At 47.7% G+C, this 27981-nt stretch overlaps 1 protein-coding gene across 5 annotated transcripts; it reads right to left on the reverse strand.

Annotated features, from left to right (window-relative positions):
- Positions 1-27962, reverse strand: DNASE1 (deoxyribonuclease 1). Of its 5 annotated transcripts, none has more exons than XM_082670189.1 (12): positions 27850-27962; positions 12595-13036; positions 10239-10391; positions 3382-3468; positions 2774-2921; positions 2308-2396; positions 2052-2135; positions 1638-1753; positions 1324-1436; positions 1089-1243; positions 535-631; positions 1-314 (listed from the first exon to the last, which is right to left on the reverse strand). In XM_082670189.1, exons 5-12 carry the CDS (start codon positions 2918-2920, stop codon positions 261-263), a joined length of 855 nt encoding a protein of 284 aa, XP_082526315.1. In that variant the 5' UTR covers position 2921; positions 3382-3468; positions 10239-10391; positions 12595-13036; positions 27850-27962; the 3' UTR covers positions 1-260. The 5 variants fall into 5 exon arrangements, with proteins under 5 accessions (XP_082526315.1, XP_082526317.1, XP_082526319.1 ...); XM_082670191.1 differs by having other exon boundaries at positions 27730-27851; XM_082670193.1 differs by lacking the exon at positions 2308-2396.
- Between the last annotated feature and the right edge of the window lie 19 nt (positions 27963-27981).

Raw genomic sequence — 27981 nt, forward strand, 5'->3', positions numbered from 1 at the left:
TTCACTTAAAATGTATTCTTAGAGTTTTTGTCCAGACTGGGGTGCTCTGGTGACACAACCTCCAAGCTTACAATGGAAGCGGGTACAGTGAGGAAAAGCCTACCTTCCTCTAATTCCAGCTGCCACGGTGGTGGGGAGGGGCAGGAGCACTCAGGACCAGGCACTGGTTTCCTAAACTCTGTCCCTAGCCTTTGGCTGTGTCGTCTCAGTTCTTGGCGACAGGCTGCAGAGCGGAGGTCGCTGGCCAGGCCCCACTCACGTCAGGCTCTCTTCAGCATCACCTCCACCGGGTAATGGTCGCTGATGGCTAGGGCCTGTGGGGAGACAGCCATGAGCACAGGGACACCCAGACATCTAGTACTCTGCACTCATGCTCCTGAGGCCAGTCGGGATTTGGGCCTGGGAAAAGGAGACCAAGAGGCACCCAGGGCCACAGACAAGTGGCTCTTTCAAGTCAATGAAAAAAGCAGTGGGTCCAGGCCTATGTTCCTGTGTCCCAGGCCCCTATTAGAGCTACGTAACCAGGACACTTACCATCTGGTCACTCAATCCGTATGCAGCTTGGAAGTCAAAGGGAGCAGCTGAGTTGGGAACCACAGCATCTTGGAGCAGAGGTCCTGCAACCACGATCCTGCAGCATCAGACACAAGAGAAGGTCCCCTTCAGCCCACTGTCTAGCTCTGTGCACTTACACCTCAGATCCCAGCATGTCCCCAATCCCAGCATGTCCCCCCAGCTCCTCTTGGTATGGTAAATGTCACACAGTTCCACTGTTCCCCAACTGCTCTCAAATGTTCCCATGGGGCCAGTCGGGTCCTGGCTCACTGTCACCCCAACACTGAGCTGAGCAACCTGGGCCCCAAACTGCACACCACTGACCAACCTACATACCCCCCAGTGAGTGTTATCCCTAAATGTGCTTCACCCCCAAACTAAGAAATGCTGCTCCTTTCATTCCATTTCCTAAGTGGACTGAGTGAAGCTCAGGAGGGTGCATGTCACAGGGCTTGGGAACCATTTCTGAAGCTGGTCATGGAGGCTCCCTCATCCCTGCCTGGGGGCTCAGTGTGGGCCCAGGCCCCGCTCACCTGTCGTAGGCACAGTGCGTGGATGTAACGGTGGTGTCGGCAGTGTCAGGAATCAGCCACTGGAAGGGGGGGCTCCTGTGCAGGCGGATGGATGACCACTGCGAGGGGGTCACGTAGCTGCAGCCAGCATTGAAATCACCCATCAACATGATGTCCTACCAGGAGACACACACTGGTTGGCCTGGGGCAGAAGGGGGGCCCCAGAGCCCAAGGCTGGGGGTGGGGGTTGCCTCACCTCCAAGTCCCACTTCTGCCAGACATCCAGGTAGACATCATAGAGAGAGTCGATCTCAGCCACCGCATCCGATGGGGCCGCATGCAGGGGAACAATGGCAAACTCCTTGATCTCTGTGGAAACAGGAGTCATACTGAGCCGGTGTGGGCTGGGCTCAGCCAGGAGTTGGGCTGTGGTGGAGGACACATGAGCCAGTCTTCGAGGGTGGACGTTTTCCTAAGTAACTCCAATGTAAGACCAAAGCACAAAGGGTGTGGGCTGCAGCACGAGACAGCTTTCCAGGTGTCTTGGGAAGGGCTGGGCGGGGCACTCACGTGTGAAGGGGGAGGAGAACTTGACCACAGCTGGCTCTCGGCTGAAGCTGTCATTCCCACAGGGCTCACAGCCATCATCGTACTGGTAGCTGTCCAGCACGGAAACCTGGTCGGGTCTGCAGAAGGCCGGGCCAGAGGGCAGTTAGCCTTGGGCCAGGGTGCCAGCTTGTCTTGGTAAAGTCACTTTCTGCCACGTCCAGGTGGGCAGGGGGCCCGGCCTTAGCACCGCATAGACCCACTGGCCTGGAGCTCCTGCCATGTCCCCCTGCCTCTGCACAGGCTGTGAGGCCAGCTCAGAGCCCTGCTCTGTGGCCCCAGTTCTCGCCCCCACACCCGGAGGGGAGGGGCTCACAGGCTCTCTAGACCACACCCCAGCCTCCTGTCGGCACCCTCTGAGGAGGTGACCCAATCTACCTGAACAGGAAGAGGTAGCGCTCCTTATAGCTGTTGCGTCCCAGCGGCTCACTGACCACAAAGTGATAGGTGTTTGGGTCATCCCTGGATTGAGGAAACAAATGTCGCGGTCAGGGTGGGGGGCAGTCCGTGGGGACCCTCCTGCCACCTATATACATCTATAGCAGGGTTCCTGCCCACATCCCTATCTCTGGGGCCTGGCTGAAGTGGCATACCCTCTCCCATCCACGCCTCCCGGGACCGCACTGTCACCCACTGGTTGAGTTTGTCCAGCAGCCTCCCTACGGCCGTCAGGTGGTTGTCTCTGACCTCCTGGATGAGGGCGATATCATAGCGACTCAGGATCTGGGGACAAGGCCACAGTACTGCTAAGCAGGGCAGGCTGGGTGGAGACTGAGGCATCCGAGCCTGCCTGCTGTGAATCACAGGGCCGACCTGCTCCTCCCAGACACCTTCCTGTCACAGCTTGGCCTGGGACTTGCCTGGGACGTGCCAGACATCCCACCACCTCCAGCCGTGGTGGACGGCACAGCAGTGACAAGGACCTGTCCCCTTGACAGACAGGTGGGCTGAGACCAGAGGCTTTCAATCCCCTCCCCCGATCACCACCACTGCCGATCACCCTCAGGACTGACCACTGGCCCAGGGTTCCCAGGGCCTGTTAGAGGGCCCTCCCCTTCCCCCACCCTGAGTCCCCTGAGGACAGGCCAGCCTGGATTTACCTGTACAATGTAGTTGGAGAGGGTAGCATTGGACATCTTGGTCTCCCCGAAAGTCTGGATGTTGAAGGCTGCTATTCTCAGGGACAGGGTCTGCTGCAGCAGGCCAGCCAGGGTGAGTAGCACCCCCATCAGCCTGGCACCCCTCATTCTGGATGAGGAGAAATGTTCACATGTGGGCCTGAGGTTGGCAGACTCAGCACTCTGGCCTCCCTGAGTCCAGCTGCGCAGAACTGGTAGAGCCCAAGGCTGAGTAAACCCTGTCTTTGTGGGCTATGCCGAGCAGGCCAGGGTGAGCCTCTGAGCCCTCTCACCAGCATGCAGAGAGCCAGACACCAAGCGCCAAGTAACAGGCGCTGGATCTTCTCACTCCTCACCTGCCAGCAGATGAGCCCCTGTGAGGGTCGCCAGCCTAGGAAGCCCCTGACACTGTGGGTGGGGCACCAGCTCACCGCCTTCCCCGCTCCAGCCGCCCTCCCCTCTGGGATTGGCCAGGGCTCTTCCCAGGGTGGCCACGGTCACCAAGAGGGACTCCACGGGGCTTATGGGCCTGGTACCCACCTTCCACAGGCCACGGGTCACACAGCCCTTGGGGCACCAGGCACACTCACCTGAAACTTGACTTTCACAAAGACAACAGGAATTCTGCCAAGAATCAAGAATTGATACTCTTCGGTACCAATTTTCTCCTTTCACTGCTTTAAGAAAAAAATTCACAAAGTGTTAAGAAACACAACTGTGAGCTGCTGCAGCTCCAAATCCTCACACAGGGAATGTTCGTCCCACCTGGGGTTTTAAAGGTTTAGGCAGCTGTGACCTTTCCCAGGGCATCACCTGGAGGACACAGAATAATAGTGCTGCCTGTGGGGCTTTCCTAGCAGGTGGGTAGCTGGCATGTGTTTATTTCAAAAGGTACAGGTCCTTCCTGCTGTAAAGAGCACCTGATGTTTGCCCTTGGTTTTAAAAAGTAAAAAAAAAAAAAAAAACAAAACGAACAGCCAAAGGCTCTGTGTCCTTTGCACAAGTTGCTCTCCCAGGGGTGGGGAGCAGATGCACTGGAGGGCAGGGTCCTGGCTACTCCTGGCTGCAGGACTTGAGGTGACCTTGGAGCTAGCAGCCAAAGCCAGACATTCCATGTTGCAAATGGAGCCCATGGTGGCTGCTCTCCCAGGACCCCATCTCTCACCAACTCCAACCCCTGCTTCCTAATCCTTCAGTTGTGACGGCTGCAAGCACCCTGGCCAGGAGTTGGGGCTCTCAACAGGGTGCACATGAGATGCAGCATTGGGGGCTGCAGGGCTGCGGGCACCAGGGAGGGGCAGGGGCTGCAGAGTCCACCTCACTTGCCAGCAAGGCAGCAGGAAACCTTCCTGTGGAGAGCCTGTGCATTTCACGCACAGGTGACAGGAGTGGCTGGGTCATAAGGACACTGTCAGGCAGCAGCTGAGGGTCCATGCCAGGCCATGGGTCCAGTCATTTCATTTGGAATCCTTGGCTTTCCCATTTGTGTTCATTACCTGTGGCTGCTGTAACAAGTCAGCACAAACTTGGTGGCTTGAAACTACAGAAACTTATTATCTAATAATCTTAGAGTCCAGAGTCCAAAATCCATTTCACTGAGCTGAAACAAGGTGTGGCAGGGCTGCACACGCTCTGGAGGTGCTGGGGGAGACCCTTCCTGCCTCTTCAGCTTCTGGAGGCTCCGGGTGTTCCTTCGCTTATGGCTGCATCACTTCAGTCTCTGCCTCCATCATTATATTGCCTTCTCTTCTGTGTCGGTTCTCTCCCCTCAAAGATATAGGTTATTGAGTTTAGGGTCCTCCCGGATAATCCAGGCCTGTCTCCCCATCTTGAGATCCTTTTTTGCCGTGTGAAGTTAATAGTTTGCAGGGATTAAGACATGGAGATATTTTGGGGGGTATTATTCAGCCCATCACCCTATCCATGGGGGCTCTGCCCCATTTCGGGGTTGGAGGTTGTGGTCTCCAAGGACAGCCCTGCAACTGGGAAGGCTGGGTCCCTTCCTGGAAAGGAAGGGTCTTGAAGTATAAAGGGGAGTGTAGGGCTACGGGGGCCTGGGGGTCAGGGAGCAGGAGGGGGCCTTAGGGGAAAAGTCAGCAGGAGCCAAGGTCAAAATCAAAGTGCCATGGATGTGGTCAGCTGATCATGAAGTAGGAGGACACAGAGGGATTAAAAACAACTCAGAAAGTAAACCAACTTCAACAAGACCAGAACCCCCTGAAGTAATGAGAACATGCTGACGGACAGCTCCAGCAGTCAGTAGGAATGCCAGTCAGCTCGTGTGTACCCTGATATGACATCTACAACATGGGGTCATGTGGCCTGGCCCTCAAGCTGCCAGAAGCCCCACTGCAGCCTTTTGCAAAGGTTTGATTGCTGACTCTCCTGTTTAAAATCCCCGAGGCTTCAAGTGTGTCAAAATTCAGACCCCAACCACCAGGCAAGACCATCAATGTATTCAGTGTAGGTGCCTTGACACTTTTCTTCCATAGGTATCTTTTCTGGACACACAGTTGCCAGACCTTTTGAGGGGAGCATGAGAGCAAACCAGTAGGCAGCAGAGCCATGGCTCACACAGAAGACACCCAGACCCCCCAGTTTTCAGCATGTGGGACACGGGCACCTGTTTGTTGGCACCCCTGTCCCCCTCTCAACCAAATGCTGCCCCTTCTCTGGGAGGTGCCCTCCCTCCCCAACCTGTCAGAAGAAAGGTCCCAACGGTGGCCTCATTTGCACAAAGTGCCAAGCTCTACTGCCATATTGGCTGCTCTAAGTCGGGCCCACAAGAGAGGCAGGCAGCACAGCCGGGAAGACCCTGGCCCAGGAGTCAGGGATTTGGGGCCCAGACCAGGCTCACCCACTGCACCTTCAACCACTTTGAACCTCAATATCTTCATCTATAAAATGGGGATAAAACTGGATAAAACTGTCACTGCTTTCCTCTTAGGTTTGTCTTAAGGATCAACAGACATAACATTATTCTACAGAAGAATCATTTCACATCTTAAAAATTCATCTTATCCCTAAGACTAGTAACCTTCTCAGCTGTTATATTTCCATCACCCTTTTAACTTTCCCTCATGGACCTCTTTTCCATTTGTATCAGTCAGCTGTTGCTGTGTAACAAGCAACCCCAGGATTCAATATGTATGGCAGTATGCATTTTTTTTCTCATGCTCACAGGTCTGTAGGTTAGCTAGGAGGGCTCTGCTCCCTGGGCCTCCCTCTGGGTGGGGGAGTAGGCACTGGGCTAAAGGGGCTGCAGCTAGCATATATGATCTTCTAACATGGTGGAAGGTGGAAACTTCCAGAGAGGTGAACAGAAATACATGATGCCTCCAGAAGCCTAGGCTCAAAATCTGCATGATGCCACTTCTGCCCATATTCTTTTGGTCTTAGCAAGTGACAGGGCCAAACCCAACACCAATGGCAGAGTCAGGGGTACACTCCTCCCGCGCCAGGCTCCACAGTGGAGACAGAATGGGTGCCAGGGAAGGGAGGAAGCCCAGTGTTGCTGGCATTTTTCAATATCACATTAGCAGGGAAATGGGTGCAGACGGCAGACCGCTTTCTCTGATCAGGGTGAGCTATTTTTACATCAACCCCGAAAGTCTGCCACACTCTTTAGTTAAACTAAACCTGTTCAGATACAGGAAGGGGAAATGACGCATCACACCGAAGTAATTAAGTCGGGGTCAGGTCTTGAGTTCTGAGGCATTTTAAATCAAAGAATAGGGCTTCCCTGATGGCACAGTGGTTAAGAATCCGCCTGCCAATGCAGGCGACACGAGTTTGAGCCCTGGTTCAGGAAGATTCCACATGCCACGGAGCAACTAAGCCCGTGCGCCACAACTACTGAGCCTGTGCTCTAGGGCCCGCGAGCCACAACTACTGAAGCTCACACGCCTAGAGCCCATGCTCCGCAACAAGAGAAGCCACCACAATGAGAAGTCCACACACCACAACAAAGAGTATACCCCATTAGCTGCAACTAGAGAAAGCCTGCGCACAGCAACAAAGACCCAACTCAGCCATAAATAAATAAATAAATTTATAAAAAATAAAATCAAAGGATAAAGAGAAAATCCTCTAAGCACTGAAGCTGGGAACACGATAGCTTCAAAGGGACATTTGCCATGTGCAGGCTGTTGGGCTGTGAGGGCAACAGTGAGTGCCACAAGACCCAGTGAGCCATCCCAAAGAATTGCTGGGGGTGGGGGGGGGACTTGCACACCAACATGTGGCCCAGGACAGAGGATGTCCACAGACCCAGAGGGAAAAGGGCACAGAGCTGCAGTTTCTAAACAATGCACTGAATAACCCCCAGCCCACAGTGAACTTGCAGGCACAGCAGGATGCCTTTTACTTTTGAGGAAAATGGTGATACTAAACATCTCTGAACACTTCATGGTTTCAACATCATATCTTGCTACACTCCTTTCCACTATTTCATGTCTGCAAAGCTAGGTTTCTGGCAGTTATTGAAAAAGCAATTACTGTGTAAGAATCAATGTGAAAAAAGCAACAAGGGTGGCAGTGTCCAATCTGATTCCAAGATTCAAGAAGAGCCGATAGGCACACGTTCCACCCATAAATAATTACAGTTACTTAAAAATGAAATGAAAAAAAATTTAAGTTTACATTATTTTCCAAATATCTACTGTAAGTTGCTAGGATGTCAATACTTAACTTGTTTGGACTTATGTATTTAAAAATGGAACTGTTAGGTACTTCTTTTGGCCTATAAGTCCCTTAAAATAATTACTGAACCTTAACTAGAAGTGCTCTGAACTGCGAGTTTGGGAACCTCTAGATCTGACATACACAGTGGGTATGCCCCCCTCCCACTATGGCCCTGCCTCCACCCAGATGCTCAGATACCTGAGGCTCATTTGGGTCCCTGTTTTCTCTCAGCCCCACCCCAAATGCATCCTGAGTCTACAGTCCCCTCTGGTTTTGCAGCTGCGACACCTGTCCTTTGCTGAACACAAGCAAATCTGCCCATTGGTCTCCCTGCTCCCAGAAACTCTCCCCACAATCCCAGTATCCACACAGCATGCAGCACATCTTGTAAATGTGCAATCAGATCACCTTTTTCTCCTGCTTAAAATCTGTCATCGGGGGACTTCCCTGGTGGTCCAGTGGCTAAGACTCCATGCTCTCAATGCAAGGGGCCTGGGTTCGATCCCTGGTCAGGGAGCTAGATCCCACATGCCGCAATTAAGCTCCTGTGTGCCGCAGCTAAGACCCAATGCAGCCAAACAAACAAATAATTTTTAAAAAAAATCTATCATCGGTTTCTCATTGTCCTTATGAGGAAAGCCAGGGCCTACCAGGGCTTGTGCAATGCCAGCTAAGGGCGCTGCTCTGCACGCAGAGCTACCCACCCTGTCATTCCAGTTCAGCTCACCATCACCTCTTCAGGGAGGCTGCCCTCTCCCCAACCCAACCCTCCCACCAGCGTGGTCCCAATGTCATCTTTTCCATGACCCTTATCACTTGTTTTCCTTGTTTTAGTGTTTGCTCTTACTTGCTTACACCGGTTGAAGGCAGCCTCTGGACTAGAACACAATCTGCACAGGAGCAGGGACCTTGTCTATCTCGTCCATGAAACTGACCAGGCCTAAAACAATGCCTGGAAGGTAGAAGGCTCTGTGCTCACCTGTTCCTCACCTCCTGTCCTGCAACCTCCCATGTGAGAGAACGTCCCTTCCTCATGGACCCTCCAGAGAGAACCCAGCATGGTTTCCTCTCCTAAAGCACAGGAGACACTGCAGGGTGTCCAAGTTGCTTCTGGACACTTGGCCTGAGCTGACCAGAAGCTCCCAGGAGCCAGTGGCTGTTGTGTCCTCCCTCACCCAGATTTGACCTGGATTCCTCCTCTCCCCTCAAAAGCGGTTTTTGCTGGCCCCAAGACAGAGCATTTTAGAGGACAAAGGGGCTTCCATCTTTTACTTGAGATAAAAGGCCAATGTCTTTGCTGTGACATTGCTTTAATCCATGTTAGACAGCCTGTGCAGGTCAGCAGTCATCTCTCAGCACAGCCACTGGCCTTGGCCCATGACCCCACCTTAGCTCACCATCCCTCTTGAATTTATTTCTGTTCATTATAAGGAACTCATTAACCCAGGATGGAAAATTTCTCAGAACATGCCTGTGAACTGCTACAATCCACAACAGTTTCAAGGTCAAGCTCAGCACAGCCCCGACCCTGCTCCCTCACCCCCAGTTACGCCAGTGCCCATCATGTCAGTGGAACAGGCAGCACTCGGGTTCCATGGTCCACGAGCCTGAGCAGCAATGTGCACGCCCCTTGCAAATCACAGACAAGCCTCCCTTGGTTCCCCGTCCCACCAAAGGCATTTTCTAAGGTTTATGTTGGAGAGATTAGCATACCTTTAGCCTGAGCCCATGAGCACAAAGTTCCTGTTGCCTGAGACCCTTGAAGATTTCACTAGAGTCATGGAGCTCAATGACTAGACTGCCAATGTGCTGGTAATGTTTCCAACAAGGCTGCAATGGAGAGCGATCCCCCAATTCCCAAGCCCCCTCAGTCTCTCCCAAGTACAAAGAGCCTCCTCAGCAGGCCCCCCTGCCACTGCCCAACGGGTTTACAGAAGGGTTCAGAGGGCCCAGGACAAGGAAGCTCACAGGATAGTGCGAGCTGGTCATGGTGGGGTTTGCAGAGATATTTTCTATTGATCTATCTTCCAGTTCACTAGTCCTTTCTTCAGCTGTCTCTCATCTACTTTTAAATCCACCTACTGAATTTTAAATTTCAGTTATTGCACTTTGAATTTTCATTTAATCTTTTATGAATTCTAATTCTCTGTGAAACTCTCCACCTCACCTATTTCAATATGTTAGTCAGTTATTTTAAAGTCCATGTCTGCTAACTCCAGTATCTTATCTCCTGTGGGTCTGTCACTCTTCCCCCCCACTCCCCTCATCCTGTTTCTCAGTGTACCTAGTAACTTGACAGAGTGTCAGGCACTGTGTGTGACAGATGGTTGAGGATCAGGATGGTGTCTCCCTCCAGGGTAGGCAGCAGAGGGGAAGGCCACCTCAAGCCACTCCAGGGCTCAGCTAACGCTAAACTCATTCCACAGTCCTTGTAAAGTCCAATCTACCTGTGGTCCCCAAAGGCCCAAGCTGAGAGCCTGGTATTTCTTAGGGCCATTCCTCCTTGGCAGGCTCTGAACTCTTTCCTAGCATCATGAAACTGCCAAAAAGCCAGCTGTGCTTTTTTAGCCACTTTCTGCTTCTCTGGCCTCCTTCCTCTCAGGGATCTTGGCCCTCAGGTTCCACTGCCTCAGCAGGCCCAAACCCCCAGCTCAGTCTCCCCAGTCCCGCAAGGTTACGCGGAGCTCCTCTGGCTTCTCTGCCTCTGAGCAGCTGCTCCTGCCCAGCCCCAAAGGGAGAAGCCAGTGGAGGAAATAGGACTCACCTCTTCAAGCTCCCCTCTGAGTTACAGGTGCTGGGGTAGTGCTCCAGTCATACAAGCAGATGCTTTCTGAATTATGGTCAGTTCCTTGAGTCCTCATCAGGCACTGGTCTGCTGTAAGCTACTCCATTGCCAGAAGCAGTCTGTTTTCATTACCTGGAATGAGTCACTGAAGCAGAGCGCTGGAGAGGATATGGCTGATAACTAGGCAAGCTGGTCCAACTAGCAGGCCGTGTGGACATCTCTGAGCTATAAATGTCCTGTGCAGAGGTATTCCACCCAATAAGAGGCGGCCAGAAGGGAAACAGACAATCCCTTCCTGCCCGACCAAGAGTCTCTGGGACTGAAGATCTCCATATCCTGTCTGAAACCCACAGCATTTGTTCTCATCAGCCCACTCCTAAAAGTGAAGATGGCGTAGTGCCAGGACATAGCAATTCTATATTCCATAAATTGTTCTACAGCTCCTCAGAGAATGGAGCATCTGTCCTCAGCTCAGGTTTACTACCTCAATCCTAGAGAAGAAGCCTTGGGGCCTGCAGACTGCCAGCTCCAGGCCTGTTTCCTTTCTGGGGACTCTGCACCCTTAGCCAGATGGGCAATGCTGGTTTCTGAGAACTGTAAGTACCTGCTGTGCTTCCTGCCCAGGACCCGCCACGTGGCTTATCTATAGACACTATAGTTTATTTCACATTGACAGTTTCAACAATGTTTCCCAAAGGGGATCCTGCCTCAGGGCCTTTGCACTGTTCTACCTGAGCACTCTGCCTCCAGATGGCTACATGGTTTGTCCCTCCCTTGACTTGAGCCTCTGCCCAGATGTCACCCTACCATAGCATCCTACTTAGTAGCAGGTTTTGTCCCACTGTTCTATCTCCTTTACCCTGCTTATTTTTTCTTGCCCAACAATCACATCTAACATACAACGTATGGTCAGTCTCATCCCACTGGACGTAAGTCCCACAAGAGCTGGGGCTTATGTAGCAGCACCTAAACAAGGCCTGACCCATAGCAGGTGCTCACCAACTACTTGCTGAATGAAAAGATGAATGTCAGGCAGGGACTTTCTTGGCAGAACAATGTCTTTAGATGCTCCAACCTCTTCAGCTGCTCTGGTTGTGCCCATTTAAGTGTGAGCATCTCACACAAGAGGAGCCCAACTTGGTCCTCCCTGATGACTAAGTAAAGGAACAGGCTTCTGCCACTGGCCCAGGCTCCTCAGCCTCCACATCCCAAATCCTGGTGGGATGGAGACACGTAACCAAGAGTGATAAGGGAGCACCAAAGTTACAGCTCCTAACAGGAGGGGAGCAGAGGGGAAGGAGGCTTCCCGTGGGGTGAGTGGCCGTCAGAACGATACTCAGGTAAAGCGCAGCCAGATAGCAGAGAGCTCAGAACAACTCTGCCCTGTCATGGAAGTCCCAGGCAAAGGCTGAGGATTGACTCTAGAGAGGAGGTGGTACGGGCCCATCTCCATGGAGAGGAGGGGGCTGCCCATGCCTGAGCCGGAGCCCAGCAGGACTCTCACAAGGATCTATGGCCCCAGGGGCCGATACCCGTGTATGGTACAGCCCCATGATACAGTAGCCACCACAGCTCTCACCACAGACCCTCAGACCTGAGTCCCAAGTGCAGTGTGTCTTTCCAACTCTGCCTACTCCTTCCTGGATGAGTAGCTAGGGAAGGCTGGTACCATGTCTTCACCACCTCCCCTGGTCACCATGCCTACTAGTCATCAGCCTCTGCTCACCCTCCATTATCTAAGCATCTCTGGACCTCAGAGTATAGGACATTGAGCAATGTGGCCCCACCAGTGAGAAGACCACAGTCCCTGAGCTCCCCTGGGTACTTCTCCCTGCCCCCCACTACCATGGGAAGCTGTGAGCTGTAATGTTCCTATAACTCAGTTTCTCTTGGGGGTGGGGACACGTGCAGTGAGAGCCTGTGGGGGGGCTCAGTCATGTGAGGAGAAAGGCTCCCACTGAACCATTCTTCCCCCGCACCTCAGCTTCCCCCTACCCAGCCTCCAGGGCAGTCACCTCATCGGGCCTGCTGTGAGGGAAGGGTGCTGTGCTTGTCCTGCCCAGGCACCCCCCCGAGTGAGGGCTCCCCAAAGGGCCTGCCAAATGTGGGCAGACATAGGGCCCTGTCCCCACTTCTCTACCCAAAGGTCCAGACACTGCCCCAGTGAGGGGGCCTGAGGCATGTAGATTCCCAGCTACTAGAAGAGAATGTGCCCCCAGGAGAACAGGAAAGGCAGCCGCAGAGACCACTGCCTCCTCAGGAATCGTTGGGCTCTGGGGAATGGCACTGGATCTCACCCCACTTCTATACCAGCTTAGAAAACATGTCCACTTACCTGTGAGGCTGGCTTTCCAGATTCTCTTCCCCAGGGCCTGCATAAAAGCACAGCCACCAGTCAAGGGACAGGGCCTCAGGCAGGAGCAGCGATGACCTCAGGATGCCAGGAATGAGCCCAGTCCAGCGCCCTCCCACCTGGTCCTCTGGCCAAGGCCAGAGTGGCCTGAGGCAGGTGCCTTGTCGGTCTGGCTCCCCATCGTCCAAAGACTGCTGAAGTTGTAGCAGGCCATAGAGGAGGCCTACACAAATGCATTGGTGATTGGCTGTTTCCTCACTTGGGCTCCTGTGAGGAGGCAGTGATCTTCGCAGGTGCCTCAGCCCACAAATGACACAGTGCGGAAAGCTGGTAAAATGCAAATTTGCTGGGGAGCCAACTCCAGACTGCCACCATGTCACTCCCTCACAGCCTGTGCCATCTTGCTGCTCCCATTCACACGTGACTGGTTTAAAAAGAAGAAAAAAGGGAGCGTTAATAATGTCAGTCAACTTAGCTACAGGGTACCAACTTGTCCTGAAATTTCATCAGGCTGTTTCATTTGTTTGTGTGTTTATTCACTCATTCAAGATGGAGTAACAGGGGCCCTAAACAACAAGAAAGCTGGACAAGAGATGATGTGATGGTTTTCAGTCACTGGATAAGTACAGGGCAGTGATCCCAGGGAGAAGGGACACCAACACACTAGGCCCTATGATTTTTGTGTGTTTGTGGCAGGGGGGAGGGGGGCGGTGTTGCACCGTGCAGCTTGTGGGATCTTAGTTCCCCGACCAGGACTGAACCTGGGCCCACAGCAATGACAGCGCCAAGTCCTAACCACTGGACCGCCAGGGAACTCTGGGCCCTATGACTGACCAGCCATAGCTGAGGCAGTTTCTAGGCTACAGTGCAGGGAAGGGAAACTCAGACCTGGCTGTCTCCTGAGTGCACGAGACACTGAGGAGGTCAGGGAGGCCCAGGTGGCTAGAATGTGTACAGCAAAATGTTGGGGAGCAGGAGGCTGTACAGAAAGCAGAGCTCCAGGATCCAAAGAGGATTCCCTCATGTCTTCAGCTAAGGACAAGTCTGTACCTGTGTAAGAAAAACTATGTGAGGAGGCTGGGGCAAGAACCCCTGGAAAGGAGCAGACAGAACAATCCCCAGAGCTCACACAGGAAGGGAATAAACTGTGTTCCCACAAGCCACCATGGAAAGACTTCCTCATTCACAGGGTATTGGGTAGAATCCTCAGAAGGGCATCACCCCTAGTAATGAGGCTAAATTAGCTGTAGACCAAAGGCAGCTCTGGACTACCCTAACTCAGCTCGGGAGCAATCCTCTAAAGGATCAACTGATGCCAAGGAACTTAACTGGGTGCCATACCAAGATTAATACTATTTGAAGGAATACAACAAAACCCAGCAACCAACAACATAAATTTACAATGTCTAGTAGCCAATAAGGAAATTGCCAGGTCTATCGATCAGTGTACAGCCAGGGGACAGATACCACATGGTATTTTAAACAAGGGAAGTTTATTATAAAGAATTAACTATTTATAGGGAATTAACTAAAAGGAACCAAAAGAGAACCCTACAGAATACCCTAGGGTGAAGGGAAGTATACAAGAGAACGACTCAGAGCTGCGAGATCACAGCTCACTGGATGGTGAAGTTTACTGGGCTGTCCCAGGCCAAGGCTGGGAACTGAAAGCCACCTGAGAGGGTGCCAACAGAATTAGCTGGGAAGCTGTCTGCAGAGAGTGCTAGGAAGTCACCAGGGTGGAGGTGCTGATGAACTCACTAGAGAGCTGCCAGGAGGCCAGCTGGGGTACTCATGGAACTTGCCTGGGTTCCATGCAAGTGCCTACCCCCTTCCAAATATATAAAGAGCCTCATCGCTGGCACCCAGGCCAGTGCTGCTGAATTTGCAGCTAGGAAGCTGCCTGAGAAGGTGCCACAGAAATTCACCGGGGGTGAGCTGATGTCACAAAACAGGAATGAGCAAAGCACAAAGAACCAGAATGACAGGCCCTTTCTCCTCCAGCGCCCTCCACTGACAAAGGTTAGTATCAGGCTAGCTGGCAAGGGAGGAATGTTCCAGCATCACAAGCCGGCGATGAAGGGTGGATTGACAACTGCTATACCAGGCATGTGAAAACAGAAGAAAATATGACTTATGACCATAAGAAAAAGCAATCAATAGCAACTGACCTAGAAGTGACAGATATAAAGGAATTATCGGACAAGGACAATAAAACAGATATTATAAACATGCTTCATAAATTCAGGAAAGTAGAGGGAAACATGAGCATAATGAGAAATGGAAGCTATAAAAAGACCTAAATGGAACTTCTAGAGATGGTATAAATATCTGAAATGCAAAAACACACAGTATGGGATGAACATCAGATCAACACTGAAAAAGATCACACAACTCAGGACTTCCATGGTGGTGCAGTGGTTAAGAATCCGCCTACCAATGGAGGGAATACAGGTTCAAGCCCGGGTCTGGGAAGATGCCACACGCCGTGGAGCAACTAAGCCCATGTGCCACAACTACTGAAGCCCACGTGCCTAGAGCCCGTGCTCCGCAACAAGAGAAGCCACTGCAGTGAGAAGCCTGTGCACCGCAACGAAGAGTAGCCCCCGCTTGCCGCAACTAGAGAAAGCCTGCACACAGCAACGAAGAAGACGTAACACAACCAAAAATAAATAAATAAATTTATTTTTTAAAAAAGAGGGGCATTACATAATAATAAATGGGCCAACTCTTCAAGAAGACATAATAATCCTTAATGTGTACGTACCTAATAACAGAGCTTCAAAATACACGAAGGAAAAACTGATAGAACTGCAAAAAGAAACAGATGAATCCACTATTATAGCTGCAGACTTCACCACCCCTATGACAGAAATGGACACATCCAAAAGGCAGAAAAGGACATAGCTGAACTCAACAAAACCATCAATCAACCGGATATAATAGACATCTATAGACTACTTCATGCAGAAGAATATTCATTCTTCTCAAGTTCACATGGAACATTCACCAAGATAGACAACATTCTGGGCGATAAAACATACGTTAACACATTTAAAAGAACAGACATCATACAATGTATGCTCTCAGTCCACAACAGAATTAAATAAGAAATCAGTAACAGAAAAGGAGCTGGAAAATCCCCAAACACCTGGAGATTACATAACACATTCCCAAATAACACATAGACCAAAGGAGAAATTAAGAAATGTTTTGAACTAAATGAAAATGAAAATACAACATCAAAATTTGTGAGATGCAGCGAAAACAGTGCTTAGAAGGAAATTAATGGCATTGAATGCATGTATTAGAAAAGAAAAAATATCTGAACTCAATAATCTAAGCATCCACTTCAGGAAACTAAAAAAAGAAGAGCATATTAGTTCCAAAGTAAGCAGAAGAAAAGAAATAATGAAAATTAGAGGAGAAATCAATGAAGTTGAAAACAAGAAATAGAGAAAATCAAGAAACCAAAAGATAGTTCTTTGAAAAGATCATCAGTAAACCACTAGCTGAGCTAAGAAAAAAAAGAGAGAGGACACATTATTACTAATATCCAAAATGAAAAGGGGACATGACTGCGGATCCCATGGGCATTAAAAAGATAATAAAGGAATACTATGAACAACTCTATGCCCACAAATGTAATAACTTAGAGCAGGGGTCCCCAACCCCCAGGCCACGGACCGGTACCAGTCTGCAGCCTGTTAGGAACCGGGCTGCACAGTAGGAGGTGAGCGGCGGGCGGGCAGGTAGGCAGGCAGGCGGGTGGGCTAGCGAGCAAGCGAAGCTTCATCTGCCGCTCTGCATCGCTCCCCATCGCTCCCCATCGCTTGCATTACCACCTGAATCAACCCTCCCTCCCCACCCCATCCGTGGAAAAACTGTCTTCCACGAAACTGGTCCCTGGTGCCAAAAAGGTTGGGGACCGCTGACTTAACAGGAAATGAACCAATCCTTGAAAGCACAATCTGCCAAAACTCACACAAACAGAAAGAGACAATCTGAGTAGGCCTAGATCTACCGAAGAAATGAACAAATAACCTTCCAAAACAGAAAGCATCAGTCCCAGATGCGTTCACTGGTAAATTCTACCAAATATTTAACAAGAAATTACACCAATTTTCGTCTCTTTCAGAAGGCAGAAGCAGAGGGAATACTTGCTAACTTATTCTGTGACATCAGCATCACTCTAATACCAAAATACATTACAAGAAAAGAAAGTACAAATTAATCTCTCTCATGAACATAGATACAAAAACGTTCAACAAAATATAAACAATTAAAATCCAGGGACTTTCCTGGTGGCGCAGTGGTTAAAAATCCACCTGCCAATGCAGGGGACACGTGTTCAATCCCTGGTCAGGGAAGATCCCACATGCCGCGGAGCAACTAAGCCCGTGCACCACAACTACTGAGCTTTCGCTCTAGAGCCTGCGTGCCACAACTACCGAAGCCCGTGCACCTAGAGCCTGTGCTCCGCAACAAGAGAAGCCACCTCAATGAGAAGCCTGCACACCGCAACGAAGAATAGCCCCCGCTCGCCACAACTAGAGAAAAGACCACGCGCAGCAACAAAGACCCAATGCAGCCAAAAATAAATTTTTAAAAGTAAAATAAAATAAAATCCAAACACTGTATAAAAAGAATTACATATCATGACCAAGTGGAATTTACTCCAGGTATGAAAGGCTCGCTCAACATTCAATAATCAAGTAAGATAAATTCTCACACTGACAGGCCAAAGAAGAAAAATCACATGATCATAACAACACACATTAAAAAAAAGCATTTCACAAAATTCTATACTTTTTAAAAAACCATAAAAACTCAGCAAACTAAGTATAGAGAGGAACTTCCTTAATATGATAAAGATTATGCACAAAAAAACCTACAGGTTGGGACTTCCCTGGTGGTCCAGGGGCTAATACTCTGTGCTCCCAATGCAGGGGGCCTGGGTTCGATCCCTGGTCAGGGAACTAGATCCCACATGCCACAACTAAGAGTTTGCATGCCGCAACTAAAGATCCTGCATGCCACAACGAAGACCCGGAGCAGCCAAATAAATGAATAAATATTAAAAAAACAAAAACAGGGGCTTCCCTGGTGGCTCAGTGGTTGAGAGTCCGCCTGCCAATGCAGAGGACATGGGATCGTGGCCCGGTCTGGGAAGATCCCACATCCCGCAGAGCGGCTGGGCCCGTGAGCCATGGCCGCTGAGCCTGCGCGTCCGGAGCCTGTGCTCTGCAGCGGGAGAGGCCACAATGGTGAACGGCCTGCGCACTGCAAAAACAAACAAAAACAAAAAACGTACAGGTAAGGAGTGACATCAGCAAAATGGAGGACTAGGAAGCTCTAAGCCCTTGTTCCCACAGAGACAACAAAAAACAATCCAAAATTGGCTGAACTAACTTTACAGGAGATCTGGAGAACAGTCAAACGTCTATATCAGCCAAATGAATGTGCAATCAATGCCTACCCGCCTTGGCATGGCAGTGTCTTGGTCTAGAGGAGGCAGCAGACCAGTTCCCAGTTCCCTCCCTCAAATCAGAGGGAGCAGAGCTGACCTTATTTGCAATGATCTAACCAGTCTTGGGACTATTGAAGGACTGATCTCTGTCCACCTAACTTGAATCTCAGGCAGAGAAAATCAACAGGCACTAATCATGAAGGCTACAAGGATTTCAGACTCTGAGATGCCTTGAGCAAGAGCTTATAAGTGAAGACATATAATAGATAACCTAAGGCCACAAACAGAAGCTGGAGATGAGACTCTTGGGAAGATAAGACATTCAAAAACAGCTGTGTATAAAGAGGAAATGAAAAAAGCCACACACAGACCCAGGCAAAACAAATCCTCAGAGATGACCTTAAGCTTTCACCTGGGCTGATCCCTACGCTCAAAGCAAGTCCAGGCAATCAGTGAAGGAGTGCCCAGGCACAACAGAGCCAGTCTGCAAGGACAGGGAAAGGTGGTTGTTTTTTTTTTAAATACCTAATTTTCAATAAAAACAATAAAAGGCAAACAAAGAAATAGGATAACATGGTTCATCCAAAGAACAATATAAACTGGCAAAAACTATCCCTGAGGAAGCACAAACATCAGATTTACCAGATAAAGACTTTCTAACAGCTGTCTTAAATATGCTCAAAGAGCTAAAGGAAAACACAAAGAGGGAAAGCAAATCTGGAAAATGATATTATGACCAAAATGAGAATATCTACAAAGAGAGAAATTATAAGGAAGAATCAAACAAAATTCTGGAGCTGAAAAATATAATAAATGAATGAGAAAATTCATAGAGAGGTTCAACAGCAGATTTGAGCAGGCTGACGAAAGAATCAGAGAACTTGAAGACACATGAAATTATTGAGTCTGAGGATCAGAAAGAAAAAAGAATGAAGGAAAGTGAACAGATGGACTTCCCTAGTGGTGCAGTGGTTAAGAATCCGCCTGCCAATGAAGGGGACATGGGTTCGATCCCTAGTCTGGGAAGATCCCACATGCCACGGAGCAACTAAGCCCGTGCACCACAACTACTGAGCCTGCGCTCTACAGCCTGTGAACCACAACTACTGAAGCCCGAGCACGTTAGAGACTGCGCACTGCAACTGCTGAGCCCATGCTTGCAACTACTGAAGTCCATGCGCCTAGAGCCCGTGCTCTGCAACAAGAGAAGCCACTGCAATGAGAATCCCGTGCACTGCAACAGTGTCCCTTGCTCGCCACAACTAGAGAAAGCCCGTGCGCAGCAATGAAAACCCAACGCAGCCAAAAATAAATAAGTTCATTAAAAAAAAAAAGAAAGATATCAAAGCAATAGACTAACTTCACACCTTAAGGAAATGAGAAAAGCAAACTAAACCCAAAGCTAGCTGGAGGAAGGAAATACAGAATACAGTGGTAATAGAGAAAAACAAAACAACAGAGACCAGTTGCACTTCTATACACTAACAATGAACAATCCTAAAATGAAATTAAGAAAACAATCCCATTTACAATAGCATCAAAAAGATTTAAAATACTTGGGAATATGGGGACTTCCCTGATGGCACAGTGGTTAAGAATCTGCCTGCTGATGCAGGAGATATGGGTTCGGTCCCTGGTCCAGGAAGATTCCACATGCCGCGGAGCAACTGAGCCCGTGCGCCACAACTACTGAGCCCGTGCTCTAGAGCCCACAAGCCACAACTAGTGAAGCCCACGCACCTAGAGCCTGTGTTCCGCAACAAGAGAAGCCACCACAATGAAAAGCCCACGCACCGCAACGAAGAGTAGCCCCCACTCGCCACAACTAGAGAAAGCCCACACACAGCAACGAAGACCCAACGCAGCCAAAAACAAGTAAATAAAATAAATAAATTTTAAAAAATACTTGGGAATAAACTTAATCAAGGAGGTAAAAGACTTATAAACTGAAAAATACAAATCATTGCTGAAAGGAATTTTAAAAAGATATAAATACATGGAAACACATCTCATATTCACAGATTGGAAGACTTAATTTTTTTAAAAAAATAAATTTATTTATTTATTTTGGCTGCATTGGGTCTTCATTGCTGTGCACAGGCTTTCTCTAGTTGCGGCAAGCAGGGGCTACCCTTTGTTGTAGTGCGCGGGCTTCTCATTGTGGTGGCTTCTGTTGTGGAGCACAGGCTGTAGGTGCATGGGCTCAGTAGTTGTGGCTTGTGGGCTCTAGAGCACAGGCTCAGTAGTTGTGGTGCACGGGATTAGTTGCTCCGTGGCATGTGGGATCTTCCCGGACCAGGGCTCGAACCCGTGTCCCCTGCATTGGCAGGCAGATTCTTAACCACTGCACCACCAGGGAAGTCCTTAATATTGTTAGTAAGATGTTAGCACTACCTGAAATTATCTACCTATTTAAGCAATCCCTATCAAAACCTCAATGACTTTTTTTTTTCACAGAAATAGAAAAACCTGTCTTAAAATTCATATGGAATCTCAAGGGACCCCCAAATGTCCAAAACTACCTTGAAAAAGTAGGACAAAGTTGGAGGTGTGTCTAACTTCCTGATTTTGAAACTTAGTACAAAGCTATAGTAATCAAAACAGTGTGATACTAGCATAATGACATATAAACCAATATAATAAAGAGCCCCAAAATAAACACTTGCATAAGGTCAAGTGATTTTCAACAACAGTGCCAAGACTATTCAACAGGGAAAGAACAGTCTTTTCAACAAATGGTACTGGGAAAACTGGATGTCCACATACAAAAGAACGAACTTAGCCCCGTGCCTCATTTTATAACAAAAAATAACTCAAAATGGACAAAGGCCTAAATGTAAGAGCTAAAACTATAAAACTCTTAGAAACTGCACAACATTGGATTTGGCAGTGATTTCTGGGATATTACACCAAAATCACCAACAAAAGAAAATATAGGTAAACTGGACTTCGTTAAAATTAAAAACTTTTGTGCATCAAAGGACACTATCAGGAAAGTGAAAAGACAACCATGAAGTGGGAGAAAATATCTGTAAATCATTTACCTTATTACAGTCTCGTATTGAGAATATATAGAGAACTCCAACAACTAAACCACAAAAACCAAACAACCAAATTTAAAAATGGGCAAAGAAAAAAAAAATGGATAAAGGACTTGAATAGACATTTCTCCAAAGAAGATATGCAAATGGACAATAAGCACATGAAAAATGCTCATTATCATTAATTAGCAGGGAAATGCAAATCAAAACCGTGATGAACTATCACTATCCACCCATTAGAATGGCTATCATTAAAAAAAAATTACAAGTTTTTATGAGTATATGGAGAAATTGGAATCCTTGTGCACTGCTGATAGGGATGCAAAATGGTGCAGCCACAGCGGAAAACAGTATGAGATTCCTCAAAAAATTAAACATAGAATTACCATGATCTAGCAACTTCACTTCTAGGTATGCAAAAGAATCGAATGATGAAAAAGTTCTGGAGATGGATAGTGTGTGGATAGTGGTGATGGTTGTACAACAGTGTGAAAGCATTTAATGCCACTGAGTTGTATACTTAAAAATAGCTAAAATTGTAAATTTTATGTTACATTGATTTTATCACGATGAAACACCATTCAGCTAACAGCATACTTAACACTGAGAAATTAGATGCTTTCTTACTAAGATCAGAATGCTTTCTTACTAAGAATGCCTTATTTTTATCACTCCCATTACTGGAAGTCCTAGGTAATATGACAAGAAAAGGAGATAACAGTTATACAGACTGAGAGGGAAGAAATAAAATAGTCTTTGTACATAGATGACATGATTCTCTATGTAGAAAATCCCAACAAATCAATTAAAAAAAACCCTCCTAGGACTAATAAATGACTATGTCAAAGTTGGACAATACAAGATTTATACACAAGGGGCTTCCCTGGTGGCACAGTGGTTAAGAATCCACCTGCCAATGCAGGGGACACAGGTTCAAGCCCTGATCCGGGAAGATCCCACATGCCGCGGAGTAACTACTGAGCCTGCACTCTGGAACCCATGCGCCACAACTACTGAGCCTGCACTCTAGAGCCCACAAGCCACAACTACTGAAGCCTGCGTGCCTAGAGCCTGTGCTCCGCAACAAGAGAAGCCACTGCAATGAGATGCCCGTGCACCGCAACAGAGTAGCTCCCACTTGCCACAACTAGAGAAAGCCCGCACGCAGCAACGAAGACCCAACGCAGCCAAAAATAAATAAATAAATAAATTTATTTTAAAAAAGATTAATATACAAGGGTCAGTTGCTTTCTTATCTACCAGCAACAGGACTTCTGGTTTCTAGTTCCACATGTGAGGAGGCTGGAAGTCACCACTCTGTCCTGAACACCTTTTTTTCAACTCTTCTGGGCAAATACCTAGGAAGAGAATTACTGGGTCATATGGTAATTCTATGTTTATCCTGTTAAGGAACCACCAAACTGGTTTCCACAACAGCTGCACCATTTTGCACCTCTAGGAATGTATGAGGGTTCCAATTTCTCCACATCCTCACCAACACTTATTTGCTGTTTTGGGGGTTTTGGCTTCTTTTTTAATGGCTGTCCTAATGGGTGAGAGATGGTATCTCATGGTGGTTTTGATTTGTATTTCTCTAATGACTAATGATGTTAAGCATCTTTTTATGTGCTTGTTAGCCATTTATATATCTTCTTTGGAGAAATGTCTATTCAAGTTCTTTGCCCATTTTCTTTTTTTTTTTAAGATTATCATTTTTAAAAATTTTATTTTTTGGCTATGTTGGGTCTTCACTGCTGCACACGGGCTTTCTCTAGTTGCTGCGAGCGGGGGCTACTCTTTGTTGTGATGGGTGGGCTTCTCATTGAGGTGGCTTCTCTTGTTGCAGAGCACAGGCTCTAGGCGTGAGGGCTTCGGCAGTTGTGGCGCACAGGCTCTAGGGCTCACGGGCTCTAGAGCACAGGCTCAGTAGTTGTGGTGCATGGGCTTAGTTGCTCCACGGCATGTGGGATCTTCCTGGGCCAGGGATCGAACCCGTGTCCCCTGCATCGGTAGGCAGATTCTTAACCACTGCACCACCAGGGAAGTCCCTTTGCCCATTTTCTAATTGGGTTTTTCCTTTCTGTCGTTAAGTGGTAAGAGCTCTTTGTATACTGTGGATAACAGACCCTTATAAGATATATGATTTTAAAATGTTTCCTTCCATTCTATGGGTTTTCTTTCCCCTCTCTTGATAGTCCTCTTTGATGCACCAAAGCTTTAAATTTTGATGAAGTCCGGTTTATCTACTGAATTCTTTTGTTGCTTGCTTGTGCTTCTGGTGCTCTATCTAGAAACCATTGTCAAATCCAAGGTCATGAAGATTTACCTGTTTTCTTCTATGAGTTTTATGGTTTTACTCTTACATTTAGGTCTTTGATCCATTTTGAGTTAATTTTTCTATATGTATGGTATGAGGTAAGAATCCAACTTCATTCTTTTGCATGTGTATATTCTGTTGTCCCAGCATCATTCGTTCAAGAAATTACTGTTTCCCCATGGAATGGTCTTGGCATTCTTGTGAAAAATCAATTGCCCATGAATGTATGGGTTTATTTCTGGGCACTTAATTCTATTCCACTGATTTGAATGTCTATTCTTATGCCAGTAGCACAGTCTAGATTACTGTAGCTCTGTAAGTAAGTTTTGCAATCAGAAGTGTGCATCCTCCAACTTTGTTCTTTTTCAAGATTGGCTATTTAGGACCCCCTGCAATTTCATATGAACTTCAAGTTTTTCCATTTCTGCAAAAAAGTCTATTGGGATTTTGGCAGGTATTACACTGATCTGTGGATTGCCTGGGGGGAGTATTGCTATCTTAACAATATTAAGTGAAAGATGACTTAATTTTAACATCAAAATTATGAGTGGCATTATCAACTTTATTAAGGAGAATGCTGTTCTGCAGTTGAGGTCAGTACGTCTGCATGCAACCTCCCCTCAAACTCACCTAGCAAAATTAACAGAAGTATATATCCCACAATGGCAGCAGTGGTAGACAGAAATGCAGCATAACCTAGAATGACTTTTGTACACTTTGACATGTGAAACAGTCATTTCCCCTCTGGATTTCAACAATTTTGGCAGCGTAGGAAACAGGATTATACAACAGTAAATAAAAGCTTATACGACCAAAGAACTGAGAATATAGACAACTCTTCCCTTGTTCAATCTGCCCTCTCCCTAGCCCCTGCCAAGATAAATGAGAGGCAGCTGGGCAGGTTTTGGTTTTGTAATTTATAACCAAACCACAGACCTGGGAAAAGGGCCTTTCACTTCTTCCACAGAACTGTTTAAAACATTAACTCTGTGGAAGATGCCAGAAGTTTCCAAAAAGGAAATATTCCAGGAGGGTAATGAAGTGATAATCATAGCATATTCAACCTTTGCCTGTTTCCCCTGGACCCCAAATCTACTCCTATGGGCTTCTATGGGCTTGAAAATCAGAGCCTCCACTTGGAATAACACTCTTTACATTGTGTCTAAATTTTTCCACACACTTCTGCATCTATTCTCCTTCTGAAAAACTATGTAAAGTTTATCAAACATAAGGACAATTCTGACCTTTTAATATATTAAATGTTCCTTCATGTCCCTGGCTTTAGTGTTTTGGCAGGGAAGTTCTGCCACAAATGCCGGCGGGGAGCAAACATGCAGTATTCCCACTGAAATAACATGGACTCGATAACATTGTTTTTGGATATTGTCCCTCAGCTTAGTCACACTCGGTGACTCCTGTAATTCCAGTGGAAGAGTGTGAACCTCAGAGCTTCTGCTGGAGCTAAGTCACAATTGGGTCCAGGTCAAGGGGGCTCCCATGGTTCACCTTGGGTCAAAGAGAAAGCTGCCCCAGAACTTTGTTCCTTGAAGGGAGAAATCATGTCTAACTCTAAATTCCAATCAGCCCTCACTCAGCTTTTGGCATCTCTTTTATATTTAGCCTATAGGATTTGCTCAGTAGGTATTGGCTAAACGTAGTGACCATCAGTCTCTAACTTAGAGACCATCAGAATCATCTGTGAAACTTTCAAAAGACACAGGCTGGGAACCCTACCCAAGATTTATTTAGCAGGTCTAAGGGTGGTGTCCAAGTATTCCAGTTTAAAATATTCCACAGGTAAATCAGTTGAGAAGCTAAGGTTTAAGGAACACTCCCCTCTCTAAACTACACTTCAATAACTCATTTTGCTTAAAATGGCCAGATTGAGCAGGTGACAGAGGGGAGAAAGGGAGCAGTTTTCTTCCCCAGGCTTCTAAGAGATTTAAATCCTAAATTAGAGAAAAATATGCATCACCTTCACAACTGTCCTTCACATCATCCCAGCCATGTCCCCATGCATTAATCAATTTTTTGTACTGTACTGTATGATGTTTTGACATCTTAAAAATCTCGCTGGTGGGGAGAGACTAACCTTCCCAGGACTAACTAATTCCCAAAGATAGTAATCAATTTACTTGGGAGCAGCCTCTCACATGCACACTCATCAATTCCTTTATCTCCCACAGATGAAGTCAATATTGCCCCTGCCCTGAATCATCCCAGGCCAGGTACCAGGCATCTAGGGACCATCCCTGTAGCCCAAAGCCCACCCTAATTACTCAAACTAGCTAGTCCTGAACTGTTTACCTTGCCCTGCCTTGCCTTTTTCAGTGAATAAGACTCCAACCTAGGCTTTCCCCTCATTCCTGCTTCTGCCTCCTGACCAAAACCTTCCCTGTGTGGCATGGCATGCCCTCTTCTCTCTGGAAATGTAATACATTTTTCTTTCAATGGCACTGGCTTCTCCGTGTTCTCACCCAGTCACTTCTTATAAATTAATATCCCACTGGTACAGATGAGACACTCCACCGCTACCACTCTTGTGCTGTCTACTTAGCTAATCCAGTTGGAAACCATATTACAAACTAACTTAGGTTTCCAAAACCAGAGAGCAAGTAACATCTCCTAGCACCTTCATACACAGAAAGTTCTTCGAAGTCCTATTAGCATTTGAAACTCAACACTCAGAACTAAATGCTGTATGACCCAGCAATCAGTCTTAGGTATATACCCCAGAGAACAAAAACACAAACACTCATACACGAATGTTCACATGACCATTAGCTGTGATAGTCAAAACGCGGAAACAGTCCAAATGTCCATCAACTGATAAATGGATAAATAAAATGTTGTATATCCATAAAGGGGAATATTATCCTATCATTAATAGAACTGAAGAATTGATTCATGCTACATGGATGACATTTAAAAACATTACATTACATAAAAACATTACATTAAGTAAAAGCCAGACAGAAGGCGACATATATTGTACGATACTGTAAGGTCCGTTGGCCCGGGTGAAAGGAGGCCCGGGGGGTAAGAGAAAACATCGACCAGTATGAGGAAGGAGAGGCATTGGGACATAACGACCTCACCTGTTCTGGGAATCAACAAGAGACTCTATAACTTTCTGCCCAGAAAACAATGGGGCTGACGGGAAGGGAAAATGGGCTTATGCCCCACAACAGACCAACCAACACCTGGCCCTGCTGTATTCTCACCAAATAAGGAATTACCCTGTATAGCAACCCCCCCACACCCGCAAACCACCCTTCCCTTACACCCCAATAAAAATCTCCCACGCCCAGGACTGGGCGCGACTTCTCTGGCCCCTTTCTCTCGGACCAGTGAACCTCGCCCCAGAGCGCTCCCTAATAAAGCTCCCTTGAAGCTTTCCTCTGTTTCGCGGTGCTGTTTGTTAAGATCCGACCTTACACGATACCATTTATATAAAATATACAGAATAGGCAAATCCATAGAAACAGAAAGTAGATTGGTGGTTGCCAGAGGGAGTAAGGGGGAATGAGGAGTAACTGCTCAGGGGTACAGAGATTTCTATTTGGGGTTATAAAATGTTCTGGAATTAGATTGTGATGATGGTTGCAAAACCTTGTGAATATACTAATAACCAACACTTTAAGAGAGTGAATTTTAAAATATGTAAATTTTATCTTAAGGAGAAAAAGCTAAATGTATTAGCTCCCTTCCAAATCTACTCTCTCTCCTATGTTCATTATTTCAGTAACTAGGACCACGTTCTACTCAGATGCTCGGGCCAGAAACCTATAACTTTTTTTCCCCAAAAACCTACAAATGTTAACAACTAATTAGGTCACGGCAATTCAAACGTCTTAATATCTCTCCCTTCCCCCACTCCAACTCCTAATTCAGGCCGCGCTCATTTCTCGCTTTCATTACAGCAGCTTCCTAATGGGCCTCCCGGCCTCCGGGCTTGCCTCTCCAGATCAATTTTTACATTGCAACTAGAACCTCCTTTACAAACAAAATCTTTACCGGCTCCCAATGACCCCAGGTTGAAGTTAGAACCTTTAGTAGATTTATAAAGTCTCTCAGACTTCAGCCCGCGGCGAACCTCTCCGGCTTCACGTTCCCCTCACGCCCGGACAGCCTGCACCTGGCAGCCTGGAGAGGGTGGGTATCGCCTAGGCCCCGGCCCGCATTGGGCGACCCTCCCTCCAGGCCTCAACCTGCTCGCAAGCGTCTCGGGAAGGAAGATTTTCCCTCACCCGCCACCCCCCGCCCCCAGCTCTGGCGCCTCCGTTTACCCGTCGGCTCCTCAGACAGGTACGCTCTGAGGGGCCGCCAATGAATCCGCATACATTTCCTGTGTGAACCGTGGTGCACCCAAATTTCAACTTAAAACTGCGGCGGAGCCCTAAACTCACCCCAACTCTTCCTCAACACTTAGTAGACTTTGCCGGGCGCCGCCTAGAAACGCAGCCACATTGCCCACGGGCGCCGCGCTCCTCCTAGTCCCGCCCTGCCGCTCGCCCCGGCCCCGGAGGAGTATGGGAAAC

This window comes from Grampus griseus (assembly GCF_964374135.1).
Source record: "Grampus griseus genome assembly, chromosome: 14".
In the NCBI taxonomy this organism is placed as follows: Eukaryota; Metazoa; Chordata; class Mammalia; order Artiodactyla; family Delphinidae; genus Grampus; species Grampus griseus.

What these genes read in the sequence shown, in the direction of transcription:
- DNASE1 (XM_082670189.1), bottom strand. Translation starts at nt 2,920, where the DNA reads ATGAGGGGTGCCAGGCTGATGGGGGTGCTACTCACCCTGGCTGGCCTG. An exon ending in TCTCCAACTACATTGTACAG is followed by an intron (nt 2,397 to 2,773) that starts GTAAATCCAGGC and finishes CCTTGTCCCCAG; the next exon opens with ATCCTGAGTCGCTATGATAT. An exon ending in GTTCTCCTCCCCCTTCACAC is followed by an intron (nt 1,437 to 1,637) that starts GTGAGTGCCCCG and finishes CTGTTTCCACAG; the next exon opens with AGATCAAGGAGTTTGCCATT.